Raw genomic sequence first — 17,200 nt, 5'->3', positions numbered from 1 at the left:
GTTGTCAGCCAACTGGGCAAAGATCTCTGTTTCTAGGCTGAAATCTAGAGCTCCTTGCTTTCAGTTGACCTAATGGATCCACTTTGTGGCTCACTCTGTGCCACCAGTTCTTCATGCCTCAGTTGGGCCCTGCTGTTAGAAGAATGCTTCTCTTTTATGTGTCACAGGACAAACACTAGTCTTGCATATCCTTTCCTGCACTTCAAAGTGAAATTAATTTAACTACAATTTGGTTGAAATCTTCCAAATAGAGAAAACTGAGTCTACTAATTTGGTATTGATAGATACTAAAAACTTTTTATTTCTTAGTGGTGCTGGTATCAAACCTAGGGTCTCCTGCATGCTAGGAAAGCATTCTACCACTGACCTACACTGCCAGCCTTTGGATGTTAAACTTTTTTAGATTAAAGAAGATGGATTATAGCCTTTGGATTATAGACTAGAGGGTCATGTGAAATTAGTGTTGCCTTATTTTGATATTTTTATCCGGGTCAGGTTCTGAATTTTTTTGGTGGGGGAAAGTGGAAGAATTCAAAATTTTTCTATAATGAAAGCACTTTCTACCAAAGTGAGCCCCATAATTTTAAGCACCACATATCTTATTGAGAAAAGGAAATAAGAAACTGCCTTTTTATTTCTCCTCACTGTGTACTTGTCCATTGTCTTGGACAAGTACAACACCTGCTGCTTTTTTGTTTGAGATATTTTTTACATAAGAAGTTGATCTCATAGAGAAGCCCTAAAGTTGTCAGAAAAAATTATTTATTTGTTTCTTCCATTATCTCTTGGTAACAAAAATCTTTACAACTTTCTAAGTAAAAAATATATAAGCAAGTAAGAACACAAACCCATAAACAAAGCAAAAAAGATAAAACACAAACAAAAGATTAGCAGCATCTTCCTTCTCCAAGGCTTTCAGTTCCCCGTCAGCCTCCTCCTTCTCCACAGAAAAGCCTTCCTCCTCAGAAATTGTGTCCTCATCATTGGGAGGAATGGAAGTGATGCTCAGGGTTCCACTGGCTAAGAAATCAACAAAAGGAAGGTCTTAAAACTGGCAAACCAGGGAAGGCCTGCTCATAAGCTTGGAAGACTTTTGGCAGACTAAGAGGGCAGTAAGACAAGTACACAGAGCTCTTCAATTACCTGAGCACTTACAAAAATATTATTCAGTTTATGGTTTTAGAAGTAGGGTTGGGCCCTGAGTTCAATCCCCAAAATTGCCAAAAAGGAAAAAACCACAGAAATAGAGTTGACTAGGACTGGGGGTGGGGCTCAAGTAGTAGAGTGCTTCTACAGTGGCCAAGACCATGGTTTGAGCCACAATGCTGCCACAAAAGAGAAGAGAAGAAATCAAAGAAAAGAAAGAAAATTTGACCATTTATTTTCAATAAGAGGTTTCTGTCTTATACAGGACCATTAATTGCCAGGTCCTGTAACTCACATAGAGAGGTTCACACAGTTGACATTTTCAGGTGGTTTACATGTCCTTCAGCCAAAGGGTTCCTGGCAAGTGATATGTTTTCACAATACAAGCTTGTATTGAATGTTGCACTTCAGTTTCCCCCTTCAGTCTTAAGGAGCATGTCAGAGGCAAGAACAGGCAGAAGGGGGAGAGGCAGGGAGAAGAGCACAGCCCATTGAGTCACAGGGGGCAGCCTCCATGTTCCTCCTTCTGACATCAGGGAAGCTGGACGGTACATTGTTAAGAGGTTTCACAATAATGGAAGAACGCCTAGGGAGGGATGGTGGACATCCAAGTGTAGAGCACCAACAGTGATGCCAGATCTGAGGTAGCAAAGGAGTCAGCCTAAAAACAGCTATGCTGTCAACACTGTGATTATAAAATAATAATAATAATAGCACTAAGAATGAAGTAAACAGTTCAGAGCATGGGGTCTGGAAGCAGACTGCCTGGGTCCAAATCTGTTCTTCTAAATACTGTGTAACTGAGCTGAAATTGTTCACTTGTTCCTCAATAACTTAAATATAGAAATAAGAATTGCCATGTAACCTAGCAATTCCACTCCTAAATATATTCCCAAAAGAACTGAAAACAGCATTACACAAGAGTGTTCACAGTAGCACTAGTCACAATCACCAAAAGGCAAATATGTTGCACACATCTCTCTATGGGTGAATGTCAGCGAAACGTGGTAGAGACGTCCAATGGTGGAATTATCAGCCATAAAGAGGAATGAAGTACTGATACATGCTACAGCATGAATCAACCCTGAAAACAAGCTATTGAAAGAAGCCAGACACAAGAGACCACATATTGTTTAATTCCATTTATAGGTAACTCACATTTGCCTGTCTAGAAAAGGTAAGTTAGGGCTGGGGATGAATCTCAGCAGGAGAGCACTTGCCTGGCATGCATAAGGCCCTGGGTTCAATCACCAGCAGCACAAGAAAACAGAATAGGTAAACTGATAGAAACAGAAAGCAGATTCCTGGTTATGGACTCAGGAAGGGGAAAATGGAGAATGACTACTTAATAGGTACAGGAGTTCCTTTTGGGGCAATGAAAATGTTCTGAAACTAGACAGTGGTGATGGTTACACAATACTGTCATTAGGCTCAATGCTACTGAACCCTACACTTTCAAGAAGTGAAGAGGTAAACTTATGCTATGTGTCTTTTAGCACGTTTCACTTTACTCTGTGTCTCAGTTTCCTTATCTATAAAATGGACATAGGGTTATTGTGAGAGTTTATTTAGGGAAAACAGAAATGTGTTGATGTGCCTAGCACACATTGAGTACTCAGTAAGTACTTGTTGCTGTGACCACACCCGTTCTGCACTCTCCATTAGAACTTTCTTCAAGGATGGAAATGCTCTGTAATCTGTGCAGCTCAGTGTTAGCCACATGTGTCTAACCAAGCATATGAGATGTGGCCAGTGTAACCATGGAGCTGAAAGTGTCGTTTAATTATAATTAACGTTAGTGGCTGTCATATTGGACAGTACTGTTCTGGATCCTCTCACACTCAATTTTCACAACAGCCATAGAAGGCAGGGTTACCAGCCCCATTTTAAAGATGCAGAAAGGTTAAATGACTTATCTAAGGTCACAAAACTGAAGCCCAGGACTCTCTGACCTAAAGATGAACTGAAAACAATTTTGCCGAGCTCCAAAGCTATAGTCTTTTCACAGTCCAAAGCTGTTTCTCTCAATGGAAGGAGTAGGTTTGGACATGAGGAAAGTTCAGGACTTTCCTTAAGCATGCTCCAGAATTGCTTCCAAACAAGGACACTGTTGAAACACTGGGCAAAGAAAGTGACTCAGCAGCAAAGCAGACTGGCTAGCAGAAGGGACTATCTTCTCACCTCCATCTCGTGCAACACCCACCCCAGAATCTGCCATCTACTTGCCTAGTCAATATGTGGCCATCTCAATCTCTTTCTTCTGACAACAGTAGACAGCTGTGGCAAAGCCAGCCTGTGGAGGAAGAGATAATTAACTGGAACCTGGGTATCTGGGACACACTCCACAGACAGCCCTTGCCTCAAAGCTGAGTCCACACTCAACACTGTCCTTCAGGGTGCAGGGCTGTGACCCTGCAGCCACATTTCTGCTCCACCCTGTTAGATTCAGCAAGGCTGGAGGGAGCCGGGCCTTGCCCCGTCCCGTTCCTATAGGCATCATTGCAGCAATACTCCCGTAGCAGCCACTGAAGCCAGACACTGGTTTTTTCAACACCTGTAGAACCAACTTCATCACTGGGGCCTCTCTTCAGAAGTCTGAGTCCTGGGACTTCTCTTCCAACCTCAGAGACCGCAGTACCAGGTGGGGCAGTGTCCCATCCCCAAAGGTTGGAATTTCAGCTCTGCAAAGCCTTTCCTCTAAGCTCATAAACGCTAATTGTTCCAACTTCATTCCTTTGCTCCTCAGCTATAAGGCTGGTGGCTATTTCCTGTAGTTGCTACCTCCATGTACACTTTTTGTCTTGTTAGATACTTAACTTTATATTTAGTTAACTTCTATCAAAGTCTGGGAGGACCAGACTTTTAGTTCCTCTGCAATGCTAAGCCCTGAACAAATACTTCTAATTCCCCACAGCCAGCCAGATACTTTACCCCATCACTTGGTAAGACCTTAAAACCCTATCACCTCAAGGCCTCTTTCTAATGGAACAAGAAATGTCTACTGCCTGCATGATTAGACCTCGCTCTGTCATTCATTCAGGGTGTGATGACCTCTGAAAATTGAGGAGGATCATTCTGACATTGCAGAGGGCTTATGTGACACATCTGTGAAAGCACCTAGCACATTTCAGAAAAGTAACGTTTTATGTGTGTAACCCTGGAGTAGGAACTCAGGCAGGCCCTCTATCGCTTGAGCCACGCCCTCAGCCCAAGAATGTAGCATTAACCTAAATTCATCTTCCAGCGGGGTATAATTCAGTGGTAAAGTGCTTGCTTCCCATGGGCAAGGCCCTAGGTTCATCCCCAGCACCATAAATTCATACTTTAGCCTGCATCTAAATTATATTTGACACTTGCCCCATCTAGCTAGCATCCATTATCTACGGGCTGAATGACTCAATTCCCACCTCCACCTATGGCCCCACAACCATTGGCACAACTGCCTACAGAGGGGTTGGACCTGTCACCTCAACCCCCTAACCGCCTCCCCCCAGCCTTACAAAGAGGAAACCATTACTCTTCTCAAAACCTTCAGCAGCCTCCCACTGCCATGGCAAAAGCTCAGGCATGGCATTCACACTCCTCTCCCCCCCATTCCCTTCTGCTTACTGAACAGTTCTCTGCCTGCTTAGGACCCCAAGCTCCAAGGCCACTGCCCTGCACTTTCTCATCTCCATGCCTTTGCAGGCTCCCTCACCTCTCACCTTGCACATTCCTGCTCTGTCCTGACAAAATCAGTCTTATCTACTAGGCCACCCAAAGACTTTGCAAGTCTATGGCTATTCTTTTCCTATCCTAGGGTCACCATCTAATTCTTACGTTAGCATTCCATGCATCCACCCAATTAATATGCATATGTATTTGCGACACGCACAACCCAAAACAGAGGATTCCTACCTCAAAAACCTCACTGCCTAAACAAGGACTGACCCTAAGAGCAGGTATGACTGATAACAATGGTCTTGGGAAAGTACATGAAACGGGACCTTTCGGTTTCCTTAACCAGGAGAACGTGCAAGTGACATGTGGCACTCATTAGCTCAGCATCCCCACCCATGGCCAGACAAGGTAATATCCCTCTCCTCGTGCCCTCACCTGGCTCTTGCCCAGGCCTTTGATGGCCGGCCCATCGCCTTCACCTTGCATTTACGGAGCATAGAAGGCGCCCAAGGGCCGACAGCAGTGTCAGGGCCCCGGGCCTGCGCGGCCGTTAGCGAGGTGGAGCGAGCACACACGCCAGCCTGGTCCCCGCCGCTGGCCATTACCTGCGAGCGCGCGCCCCGTTCCGCCCAGCCGCAGGTGCGGGAGCATCGCACCGCACTCCCTCTGGAGCAGGGGACCCAGCTGTGAATCCAGCCTTCACACCCCGTCCCCGCAGCACTGCCCACTCAAACCAGCATTGCCTTCCATCTAAGTATCTACAAAGCTGGAGGCTGGGATCCCTCCCTCATCAGGCAGCCTTAGACAGTCTTTTGGGGACATTCCCTCAAAGAATAAGTGATGTAAGGCATTTGAACAGATTTAGGGTAAAGGTGACACACAATATTCAGTGTTAGGCTTTTTCCTCTATGTAGACTCTCCGGTAAAGGAAGTGTGACCAATTAATATGTGCTCTGTTCTGCTTTACCACTCAGTTTCCTCAACTCTAGAACCTTCTGTGATGGTGGAAATGAAAGTCCTATTATCTGGGCTGCCCAATATAACCATGTGACCATTAAGCACTTGAAATGTGGCCAGTGTGAGTAAGGAACTAGATTGATTTTAGATGTATACAGTCACACATGGGCATGGCATCTTAACAGTGCAATGCTCAGTGAACTAGCTAGATGCATTTTCATAATCTGTGATAGTGAGAGCCAGATACAGGGATGTGACAACCCCAGGATGACCTGCCTTCATAGCCTTGCTTTAGGCAGTCTACCACCTTCATCTTGGCTCTCCATCCTATGGGAAAAATACATCTCTTTCCTAAAATAAGAATGCCAAGTAAGACTTAGAAAATTAAACTTCCCAGGACTTGACAGAAGAAAAGGAAATTTTATTTTAAAGCAAATGACAAACAGGGCTGGAGGTGTGGCTCAAAGGGTAGCCTGGCTAGCAAGTGCAAAGCCCTGAGTTGTTCAAACCCCACTACTGCCAAAAATAAATAAAACCCTGAGATTCAAAAACTCACAAAAGAGGGTATAAACTTATGTATAATAAATGCAAGACAAAAGATTGATATTCTTAGTATATTTGAAAATCATAAATTAGTAAGAAAATAGTTTAAGAATATGAATATGAAAAGAGAAACATGAAAAACATTTAACTTGTTAAATCAATGACATAACACTTTTTTTAAAATGGTAAAAAAAAAAAAAAAAATGTAATACCTAGTGCAGGAAAAGGTGTGACAGTGTTCATATGCTGTCAGGAAGCAGGGACAAACTAGCAATACATACCAGTATTCTCTAAATCCTTTGATCCACTAATTCCACTGTCAAATGTCAGTCCCCTAAGGAAATAACCATGAACATGGCCAAAGACCAACAAGAATCTTCATCAACAGCCTCTATAAGAAAAAGCTTTAAAATGACAAGGTCCAGCCATAGAGGATTAGCAAAATAAGTCATGGCTCACTTTTACAATGGAATGCTATGAATTCATTAAATGTTTTGAAGACTAATTAGTATTAGTCTAATACTAATAACATAGTATTAGATGAAACTTAGTATTTAGTACAACTGCACTGAATGCTTCTTCCTGTGACATCAAAATGTTAAGCCAGGTGTAGTGGCTCAAATCTGTAATTCCAGCTATTCAGAATTGGGAGAACAGAGAGGTTTTTTTTTTTTTTTTTTTTGGTATTGTTTTTGTAGGTTTGAACTCAGAACCTACACCTTGAGCCACTCCACCAGTCCTTTTTGGTGATGGGTTTTTTTCGAGATAGGGTCTCTCGAACTATTTTCCCAAGCTGGCTTCAAACCACAATCCTCCTGATCTCTGCCTCCTGAGTAACTAGGACTACAGACATGAGCCACCAATGCTGGAGGGAGAACAGTGGTTTGAGACCAGCCTGGACAAAAAATTCCAGAGACCATATCTTAACCAATAAAAGTGGGAGGTGGTGGTATGTGCCTATCATCCCAGCTACTTGGGAAGCATAAATAGGAGGGTTGCAGTCCAGGACAGTCCAGGCAAAAATGCCAGACGCTATCTCAAAAATAATTGAAGCTGGGGGCAGGGCTCAAGTATAGAGCATCTGCCTGGCAAATGCAAGGCTCAGAGTCCAAACTACCCCCTGCCACACAAAAAAAAGAACATAATTCAGAAAATTCCAACAATTCCCACCCCTGCTCCCAGGATGCCCGCCTCTGCTCCAAGCTAACTTTCCATGCCTCTCCACTAAGGCCCTTCTCAGCAGCTCTAATGTACTCCCCAACCTGCCCTTTTGTTGCTTAGCTGTTGTTGAGATAAAGAGAAAACATCTTTATATTGTCTTAACCTTCTTCAAGTATACCTTTTGGGCTGGGGGCATGGCTCAAGTGGCTGAACACCTCCCTTGCAAGTCTGAGGCCTTGAGTACCTCAAAAAAAAAAAAAAAAAAGCAAATCACACTTTTATGCCCAATACCCAATACCTCTTCCTCTGCTGCTCAAACCAGCTCTTATAAGCCATCTGGCTGAACACTACTTCAACCACCAAGTCTCCCTTCTTTCCTGCACATGATGAGCACTCAAATATTTCTTGAATGAAGGATCCAAAACTATAAATTCAATTCTGATAAAGGAACCAAATTACTGAGTTCAGCTCCAGCTGGATTATAGGAAGCTTTCTGTCTTTTCCACACTGTACTCTCCCCCTATATTTCAAATGTATGTCAGGTATACTTTCATAATAAGGAAAGAACTAACGAAACCATGTTTTCTCCTCCATTTTACCTGGCTTCTGGGTCTAGATTAGATATGCATGCTTGATCAAGGACAATAAATGAAACTCAGTTGTATTTTGGGAAATATTTAAGAACTATGGTAGATCTGGCTTCTTAGATTGAGTAGCCATTCAATAAGCAATAATTTTGTTTTCTGGAACTGAAGATTAACACAAAAATCATGTCTCAAAATCAATCAACCATCTAGTCTGCATCTCTGAACAAGTTATACACAGACACATTAATACAAATGTGCCCAGAGGGCTTGCAATACAATTTCACAAAGTTGGTGTATTCTTCTCCTCACTAGTGGCCAGCCTGATGCATAGCATGTTTAGAAACAAACATCTCTGCGGACTGTCCCTGCAACATTTTCATGGCTCGCCAATAAATCTGTCCACAGTTCTCAGGTCTGCCGAGGGGGTGGTTCAATTCTTCTTTGATGTAATCCATCCAAAGATCTTTAAAGGGAACCAAAAACATTACTATAAACATAACTAGACAACTGACAAGGTATTATTAGGCAAACTTACTTAATATTAATTCAAGATTTCTAGGAAACTTACTTCCCTAATTAGGAGAAATATCTAAAGTACAAGAAAAGTGGGTTTTTGTTATATAGGAAATCTTCATGTTACTCATGACAGTCTATGTTATTTAATGAACCAAAACACTACATTTTTAAAGAGGGTGAATTTTTGTCAAATCTCTTTCAAGGCAAAATTCACTTTTATCAGGTCCCTATAACCTTGTTGCCATGCTTAAATACAATTTGATTCAGGTAGCAAAAACACTTCTTTTATTCATTTTCATCAGGAAGGTTTATTGAAAACAGTAGTTTTTTGTTTTTTTTTTTTTTGTGGTGGGACTGGGGTTTGAACTCAGGGCTTCACACTTGGGAAGAAGGTGCTCTACTGCTTGAGCCACAACTTCAGTCCACTTTGTTCTCATTATTTTGGAGCTGGTGTCTCACCAACTATTTGCCTCCAGCTTGCTAGATAAGTGCCATACCATTTGAGCCCCTCCCCCAGCCCAACCTTGATATTCCTTCTTTTTTGGTAGGACTAGGATTTGAATTCAGGGTTTCATGCTTGCAAAGCAGGTATTCTACCACTTGAGCCACACCTCCAGTCCATTTTGCTCTGGTTATTTTTGCAGATGGGGTCTTGAGAACTATTTGCCAGGACTGGTATTGAACCGTGATTTTTCCAATCTCAGCCTCCCAAAGAACCTAGGATTACAGGCCTGTGCCTGGCTTGTTAATGTACTTTTTAAAATATGAGCTTATTGACTGTATCTGTCAGTGTTTCTGAGTTCATAAATAAAACCCTATGTTTTATATGACAAACCCATGCACAGAGGTATGTTGTATAGTTCTACAAATGAGAGCAATGTGGTGACAGTCAATGACAAGGAATGCCAATTACAACACCACATTTACCTCTTTGCTATAACTCCTGTTCCTTTATATTCTTCTGACCTACACTATTTTTAAAATTAAATTTGTCCAGCTGATACATAATTCATATTAATGGGGTACTATGCGCTATTACGACACATGTATACGTGCGTAATGTTTAAATCAGGTTAAACAAATCTGGCTCCTTAAGTATTCATCATTTCTTTTTTTTTTTTTTCACCATTTCTTTATGGTAAAAACTTTGAAAATGTTTTCTTTCAATTTTTGAAATATGCAGTACATTATTGTCATCTATAGTCTCCCGACTGTGCAACAGCACATCAGAACTTCTTCTACATAACTATATAAATTAGAACTTACTGATCAACCTTTCCCCATTTCTCTCTCCCCAATATGATGGTCTACTGTAATGACCTACATTATTAACTTCTTCCTGTAAATACTTTTTTAACGAGAGCCAAATCAAGTAAATCTTTCTGTAATCCAAAGTTCTTAAGAGCCCATGGGTTCTTGGGCTTATGAATTTAAATTGCATGTCCAGGGCTGGGGGCATGGCTCAAGTGGTAGAGCACTTGCCTAGCATGTGCAAGGCCTTGGGTTCAATCCCCAGGACTGCCCTACACCCCCAAAATTTATGTGTCCAAGTATTTTGCATAAAACAAGGGAAGGAGGCAGGTGAAGGATTCAGGGTTTATTCTAAAAGAAGGCTATGATGCAAAAAAGTTAAGAAACACTGTTCTAACCACACTAATAGTCACAGACTGCACAAGCCATTGAAGTTTACTTACCAGAATCTGTAGATCCAAACTCTCTCAAAGCTCTCTCATAATATTCCCTTAAATTTGACATCTTGCAGGATTCCTAACAAAAACAATCAGACAATCTTGCCTCAAAAGCCTAACTCATGTCACAAATTTAATCCAACCATACTGAAGGGGAAGAAAGGTCAGGGTTTAAGATAAACTAGCCTAGTTTTCAATGGAGAGGGGAGAGGAGGGAAGGAGAGGAGAGAAAACAAACCTTACTAGAGCAAAGTAAATGTCAACATGAAAACACTCTGCTCTGGTGGCATGGAGAAAGGCCTAATAAATTTTCTGTGGGAAACATAAGGAGCTTCACAGGAAACAATATTTTTTAAAGTCTTGAGGGGTGAGTAGGATTTATATCAAGGAATGAATGGAGAAGGGTCTACTCCCCATGGCTAAGGATTTCTTCCTTTTGAGTATCTGAGCTCTGGCACCAACTAGATGTGTCTACCTTAAAACTTTTTGTATCATGGTGAAGGTATAAATACTAGCATATGATCTTCAAGATTTTTAAGCTCTCTGACCTTAAATATTTCCTCACCTGGAAGACAAGGATAGTTATCTTCTGGGAAACTACAGGTATTAAAATGCTGATTAATTATGCACCTAGCAGAATGACTGTCATTATTTTTGTAATTAATAAACTGCTAACTTCTAAATGCATTTCACTTTTGTTTCATTTTCAAAGTAAATTGACATCTTCAGTTTAAAAATCCTTTTGTTTCATTTTGTTTTGTTTTTGTTGGTACTAGAGTTTGAATTCAGGACCTCATGCTGTGAGGTAGACACTCTACCATCTTAGCCACAACTCCAGCCCTAAAAATTATATAATAAAATATCTACTTTCTGAGCTAGGTTGTAACTCAGTGGTAGAGTACTTGCCTAGGATGTACAAGGCAAAATATCCAACACAAAAAAGGGCTAGTGGAGTGGCTCAAGTGGTAGAGGCCTTGAGTTCAAACCCCAGTACCATCATAAAAAAAAAAAAAATTCAAAGTCTGGCTATTACACATTATATCAAACTACCCCCTATAGTGTAAGATTATACTACACAAGACAAGAACAGATATTTGACTCGAGCAGCAATGACTGAAACCATGGAAAAAGGAGTCAGAACTAGTAATTTTTCAAAGTTCAAATAAAAATACTAAACATAAAGTAAAACACCAAAATAAAAGAGAAAAAGCAAAACAAAGTACTTGGAGAAAATACAAGGAGATAGGTATGCTGGTATAACTGCTGATTATCTCTATAATCAGGAATAATTCTTTTGGAAAACTGTATGGCAATGTATTTCTTAAAAATGTCAAAAAAAAAAAAATCACCAATCCTAGAAATTTATTTCAATAGAGTAACTTTTTTCCCCAGTACTGGGGGATAGAACAAAGGGCCTCGAGCACGCCAGGCAAACGCTAAACCACTGAGTTACATCCCTAGCCTTCAACACAGTAATTTGAAAGGAGAAAAAAAAAAGCTACATAAAATATTTACAGCACTGTTTCCAATATCAAAAAAGTAGAAATAATTTATATGTAGTGGAACAGATATGAAAACTGAAGGTTTAATAACACTACAATCATTAAAAAAGATCATTTAACAGGTAAAAACAGGAATGTGTTTACAAAATAAAGCTGTTTAAACAGAGAAAACCCAGCCAGGTGTGGTGACACGTACCTGCAATCCCAGCACTCAGAAGAGTGTGAGTTCTAGGCCACCCTGGGCTATATAGCAAGTTCAAGGCCAGTGAAACCCTGTCTCAAAAAAAATCAAGGCTCAGAAATGTAGCTCAGTGGAAAAGTGCTTGGGTAGCATGCACAAGGCCCTGGGCTCAATCTCTAGCACTGGGAAGAAAGGTGAGGGAGAAACCCCCAGGTGACACATAAGTCAGAAACATAACAGTACAAAACCATGTTTGCACCTGTGAATAAAAAGTGAAAGAAAACAGGCTGAGGATACAGCTCAGTAATAGAGCACTTGCCTAGCAGTCATGATCCTGGGTTCCATCCCCAGAACCACACAAAAAAATAAATAAACAAGTATTGTTGGCAGCATTAACGTAATCAGATTGCAGACACATTTGGATTTCGTGTATTATTTTTTAACTGAGATATTCCTATTCTTTCCCTCACTCACAAGTTACATTTCAAACACCAGAAAGAGTAGTTGAGTGCCTACTCTCTACCTCACCACCCACAGCAAGAGACAAAGAGCACTGTGGAGGCAAAGCAGCAGCACAGCACCTCGCCTGGCCTGATAGGGAGGCTTCCTGTAAGAGGTGACACTTAAGTTTTCTATTCTGCAGACATACACTTTCTCCTGTCTGCTTGATTACCAGTCCTAAACCAGCTCTATGGAAAACGGCTGGACCAAGAGACCAAACTGTATACTGTATCATAATGAAATTTAACATGCTGCCATACATTAGTGACCAAAACCCATGTTCCCAAAAAGAAGTGCTTACGACACTTACTTGCTCCTTTTCAAACTGCATCATTTTCCTGAAAAAATCCACTGAAAATGGACGGCTTTCCTGTAAACTAAAAAAGAATGGGAGAATGTTATTTTTCACAATGACAGAAAGCCTTTCACAGCTCACAAATGTGAAGGACCTCCAGCACAAGTGGTTTAATGAAGACTTGGCTGGAGTCAATGCAAGGACTGGACCTTGACTCCACGACTCAAGGAACACCTTTAACCTCTAGTTACTTGCTCTTTGCCACCACTGAACTCTTTCCCATTCACTTTTCCTCCTGTTCTTTCCTTACTCACATTTTGGCGGCCAATAATTCCATTTCTAAGAATATATTCTAAGGAGATAATCTGCAAAATGGACAAATAATATCTCCACAGAAATGTTCATCAGAACAGTATTACTGTGGCCAAAGAAATCACGGCCCATTTAGAGTGATATGTTAAATTTTTTTTTTTTTTTTTTTTTCCTGAGATAGGGCCTCACTATGTTGCTTAGGCTGGTCTCAAACTCCTGGGCCCAAACAATCCTCCCACCTCAGTCTTCTGAGTAACTGGGGCTACAGGCATATGCCACTGCAGCCAGCTCCAAACAGCTATTTTTAAGTTATGTTTATGAAGAATTTTTACTGAAGGGGCTAGTCTAACATAAATAAAAGTAGCAAACAAAATTGTGATTATATTATAATCTCAACTACATAAGAAACAAATTTCAAAATGATATAGTAGGCTGGGGGCACAGTTCAGTAGTAAAATGCTTGTCTAGCATGCATAAGGCCATGGTTTCAATCCCCACCACCACAAAAAAGAAATGATGTATTAACTGTACTTTATCTTTTAATGATGAGGTTATATGACCATCAACAATGAATTGCTTATTTTTCCCCCACAATGGGTATGATTTTACTGTTCAAAAAAAGAAAAAGAAAAGGAAACATAACTTTTTGATGAAGTCTCTTGAATTACTTCCTCAGATACTATTCATGATGCACACAATATGAGTATAGGGGCTGAGCACAGCCGGAAAGACTAGAAACATCCATGAATGTTTGTGAGTACCTCTTAAACACAGCTCTGGCCTTTTTGTAGCCACCATTTCGATAAGCCCAATCCAGGTATTTATCCTTCAGAGTTGCTGAATTGGCACCTGTGATGGCTAAGATAGCTTTCTACAGTTTAAGAAAAAAAAGGAACAAGCTGTGTCAGGAAATTTATAGGTATCAAAACAAATTCTCCCAGTACCATCCCAGCCATTCAATAATACTTTAGGACCACCTGCTGAAAAAACACCCATTCCCCACTTCACAAAGCACAGACCATGGAGCCACTACCTTAAAGATTGCTTCTGTGCCTTCTTGGCTTTTGGCACCTTCACTCCATTCTGCCCATAAAATCCACAAGGGCAAACAAACCTGCTAACAATAAAAAATGTTAGATAACCACTGCTAGCTGGGTGGATGGCTCCAGCTATAATCCTAGCTATTTGGGAGGCTGAGATTGGGAGGATCAAGGTTGAAGGTAGCCCACCAGACCCCATCTTTAAAAGAACCAGAGCAAAATGGACTGGAAGCATGGATCAAGTGTTAGAGCACCTGCTTGGCAAACGTGAAGCCCTGAGTTCAAACCCTGGTCCCACCAAAAAAAAAAGACTGCTCAGAAATATGCTCTGAAAACTAACCACTATAAAGACAGGTTCTTCTAAGATAATCAAATGTAAAATATGGGTTTATTTCTAGTCTATGCTAATTATGAGACAATTCTCATTGCCCAGCAAAAATGGCAAGGTAGAACACAGGTGATCTTCAAATCAAGTCGTCCAGAGAAACACTCCTGATGATTTTAGTTCCCTTCTATTGGGGAATACCACCTGCAGTCATCATTAATAATCTTTCATTCAATAAGGAGTTAACAGCTCACAGCCAGTCAGACCCACAGCTACCCAAGTCATGCATTAATTAATCTAGACTGAAAATGTCTGATCTTCAGGTCCCAGAGGCAAACACAAATGTGCAGTAAAATAGTTTGTCTCTCACATTACCTTCTGGACTACTTCTTTTCCCACTAATATAAAAGAATTACTGCAAATCTTTAAGATTTATACCTTTATATTTTAAGGTTTAGAAATATATTTGGGATTAAAAAGAGAGCTTATGATCAGCTTTGGATATAAGTGAAACTATTCTATTAGTATTTCTCAATTATAAGATGTCTAAACAGAATAAGAAGTTTTTTGTAACTTAAAGGATTAGAAACAGGCTATAGAAAGGAAGTAAATTCTTCTACTCTTGACTCTGGAATCACTGCCACTTAACAACAAAAGTCATTCTAGGATAGGCTCTTATCAGACAAGTACATTCCAAATGAGTATTCACTAAAGTCTTAAAAGGTTTCCCACACATAAAGAAATACGAAAGACCCAACTCACAGACCTGAGGTTTCAGGTGCACAAAGGCTTCTTCAAAAAGTGTGGCTATGTCAGGGCTCTTTGAGTCAATTAGCACCTGCAGTTTCATCTGCCACATTGTCACAGAATCCTTGAACAATTCAGTCCCAGCTTCTGCCACCTCTAGAGATTCCCGAAAGAAGTCATGTTGCAACAACAACTCAACCTAAGTAAGATAAAGGATCAGTGGAAAATTAATTACACTGAAACCTATACTTTTGTAAATAGAAACAAAGACCTCATTTAAAGCAACAATTTCAACAGCCCTTCTAACTAAATCTCTTAACATCATGGCTAAACAGGCAAAAAAGGAACAATTTGAAATTCCTCCTCCTTTCCTTATTCCTATCCATAAAGACTATCAAAAACCAGGGAAGAGATGAAAAGCAGAGAGCCTAAATAATTTAAACTGGCCCCATACCACCCCAAGTATAATAATCAGTAAAGATGAAACCAGTATTTACAGAACAGTAAAGAAATAGGTATATTTATTCAAATGGAGTTGGAAATACTATAAACTTTTACAATTTTGTGAACTGTAACTCAATACTAGTAGTAAGAGTCATGAAAAGCTGGGCACTGATGGTTCAAACCTATAAACCTAGCTACTTGGGAGGCTAAGATCGGGAGGATCAAGGTTGAGGCCAGCCCAGGCAAATAGTTCACAAGACCCCATCTCCAAAAATAACCAGACCAAAATGGACTAAAGGTATGGCTCAAGCAGCAGAGCACCAGCTTTGCAAGTATGAACCCTAAGAAAAAAACCCAGTTCCACCAAAAAAAAAGGTCAGGAAAGTATTAAATTTTTAAATTTTATTTTAACAAATATGGCTCAAGAAATAAATGAAGGAAAACTTATCTGTTCAAAATGCTTGTATCAATACTAGTTTAATAAAGAAAAAAACCCTAAAATGACTCCAATTTTACAAAATTGTGAAAAAGCAAGTAAATGGCAGTATGTGATAACTTCACTTAGCAAGCATTTCTATTATCCACTGTTATAGGTTACTCAGTAGTGAGCAAATCAGACATGTACTCTACTGCCCACAGAGTTTCATCCAACAAAAGAGACAGTCTGATATGAGCCATGACAGAAAAAGAACCATCTGCCTCAGGAGCACACATCAGAAGCACCAGCAAGGTCTCTGGCAATGACAGAAAGGACTTCCTGAAAGGAAGCATCAAGCTAAGACTTACAGAGAAACAGGCTCCAGACAGGAAAAAAGAGAAAGGCTCTCCCAACCAGCATGCACAAGAGGCTGAAGATGAAAACCAGTTGGGATATAAAAGGAAATTCAAGTTCAGTACAGCTGAAGAGTAAGATACAAATGGAAGGACTGGAAGATGAGCCTAGAAATATACCCAGGGGTCAACTTAAGGAGCTTCATCCAAAAGATAATGGGAAACCACAGGATAATCTGTAATTTCAAAAGATGGTTCTGTGGAGAATAATTTGGAGAAAGGATGTGTGTAGAATCAGCCAGGCATTTATGTTTGAGGCCAGCCTGTCAAAGGACTCTTATTAAAAGCAAGGTCATCAAATGATTGCTCAGGTGGTGAGTGTAGGAAAGGCAGGGTCAGAGAGCTGAGTATTCAGAATGCTTGAAAAACAGTTCTGAATGCAAAAGAAAGATGATAATGGAAGAACGGCAGGACTGCTGAGGCAATACACAGAGGACACTTGAATCTACAGTGTGACTAACTTGGAAGAGCTCAAGCAGGGGAGCAGAAATCATCCAAGCCTGTAATTTTCCCAGATGGTACCACAAGGGGAAAAGGGTATCTCAGTTTTGGTAGATAGTAGAGGCTTTACCATATACTATATATGTGACCAAAAAAATGGGGAATGTTAATGTAAATAGTTGAATACAATACAAAATAATAAGACATTAATTGCAATTAAGTAAAAATTTTATCGAGCAAAGGAGGCAGAAGTGGATACAGGAGTGGCTCAAGTGGTGGAGTGCCTGCTTTTTAAGTGTGAAACTCTGAGTTCAAACCCCAGT

At 40.4% G+C, this 17,200-nt stretch overlaps 1 protein-coding gene across 1 annotated transcript in view; it reads right to left on the bottom strand.

The window, feature by feature from the left end:
• Positions 1-6,199: 6,199 nt before the first annotated feature.
• Positions 6,200-17,200, bottom strand: part of Utp6 (UTP6 small subunit processome component) — a 28,335-nt gene continuing 17,334 nt past the window's right edge. The window contains exons 14-19 of the mRNA XM_020174475.2: positions 15,181-15,360; positions 14,083-14,163; positions 13,811-13,920; positions 12,753-12,819; positions 10,265-10,337; positions 6,200-8,517 (exon numbers count right to left, since the gene is read on the bottom strand). Coding sequence (XP_020030064.1) covers positions 8,363-8,517; positions 10,265-10,337; positions 12,753-12,819; positions 13,811-13,920; positions 14,083-14,163; positions 15,181-15,360 — 666 coding nt within the window. The 3' untranslated portion in view covers positions 6,200-8,362. The remainder of the gene's footprint in view (positions 8,518-10,264; positions 10,338-12,752; positions 12,820-13,810; positions 13,921-14,082; positions 14,164-15,180; positions 15,361-17,200) is intronic.

Source organism: Castor canadensis, chromosome 11, assembly GCF_047511655.1.
Source record: "Castor canadensis chromosome 11, mCasCan1.hap1v2, whole genome shotgun sequence".
Taxonomy (NCBI): Eukaryota; Metazoa; Chordata; class Mammalia; order Rodentia; family Castoridae; genus Castor; species Castor canadensis.
Note: the sequence above shows the minus strand (reverse complement) of the source record. Positions and strands in the feature narration are given on the sequence as shown.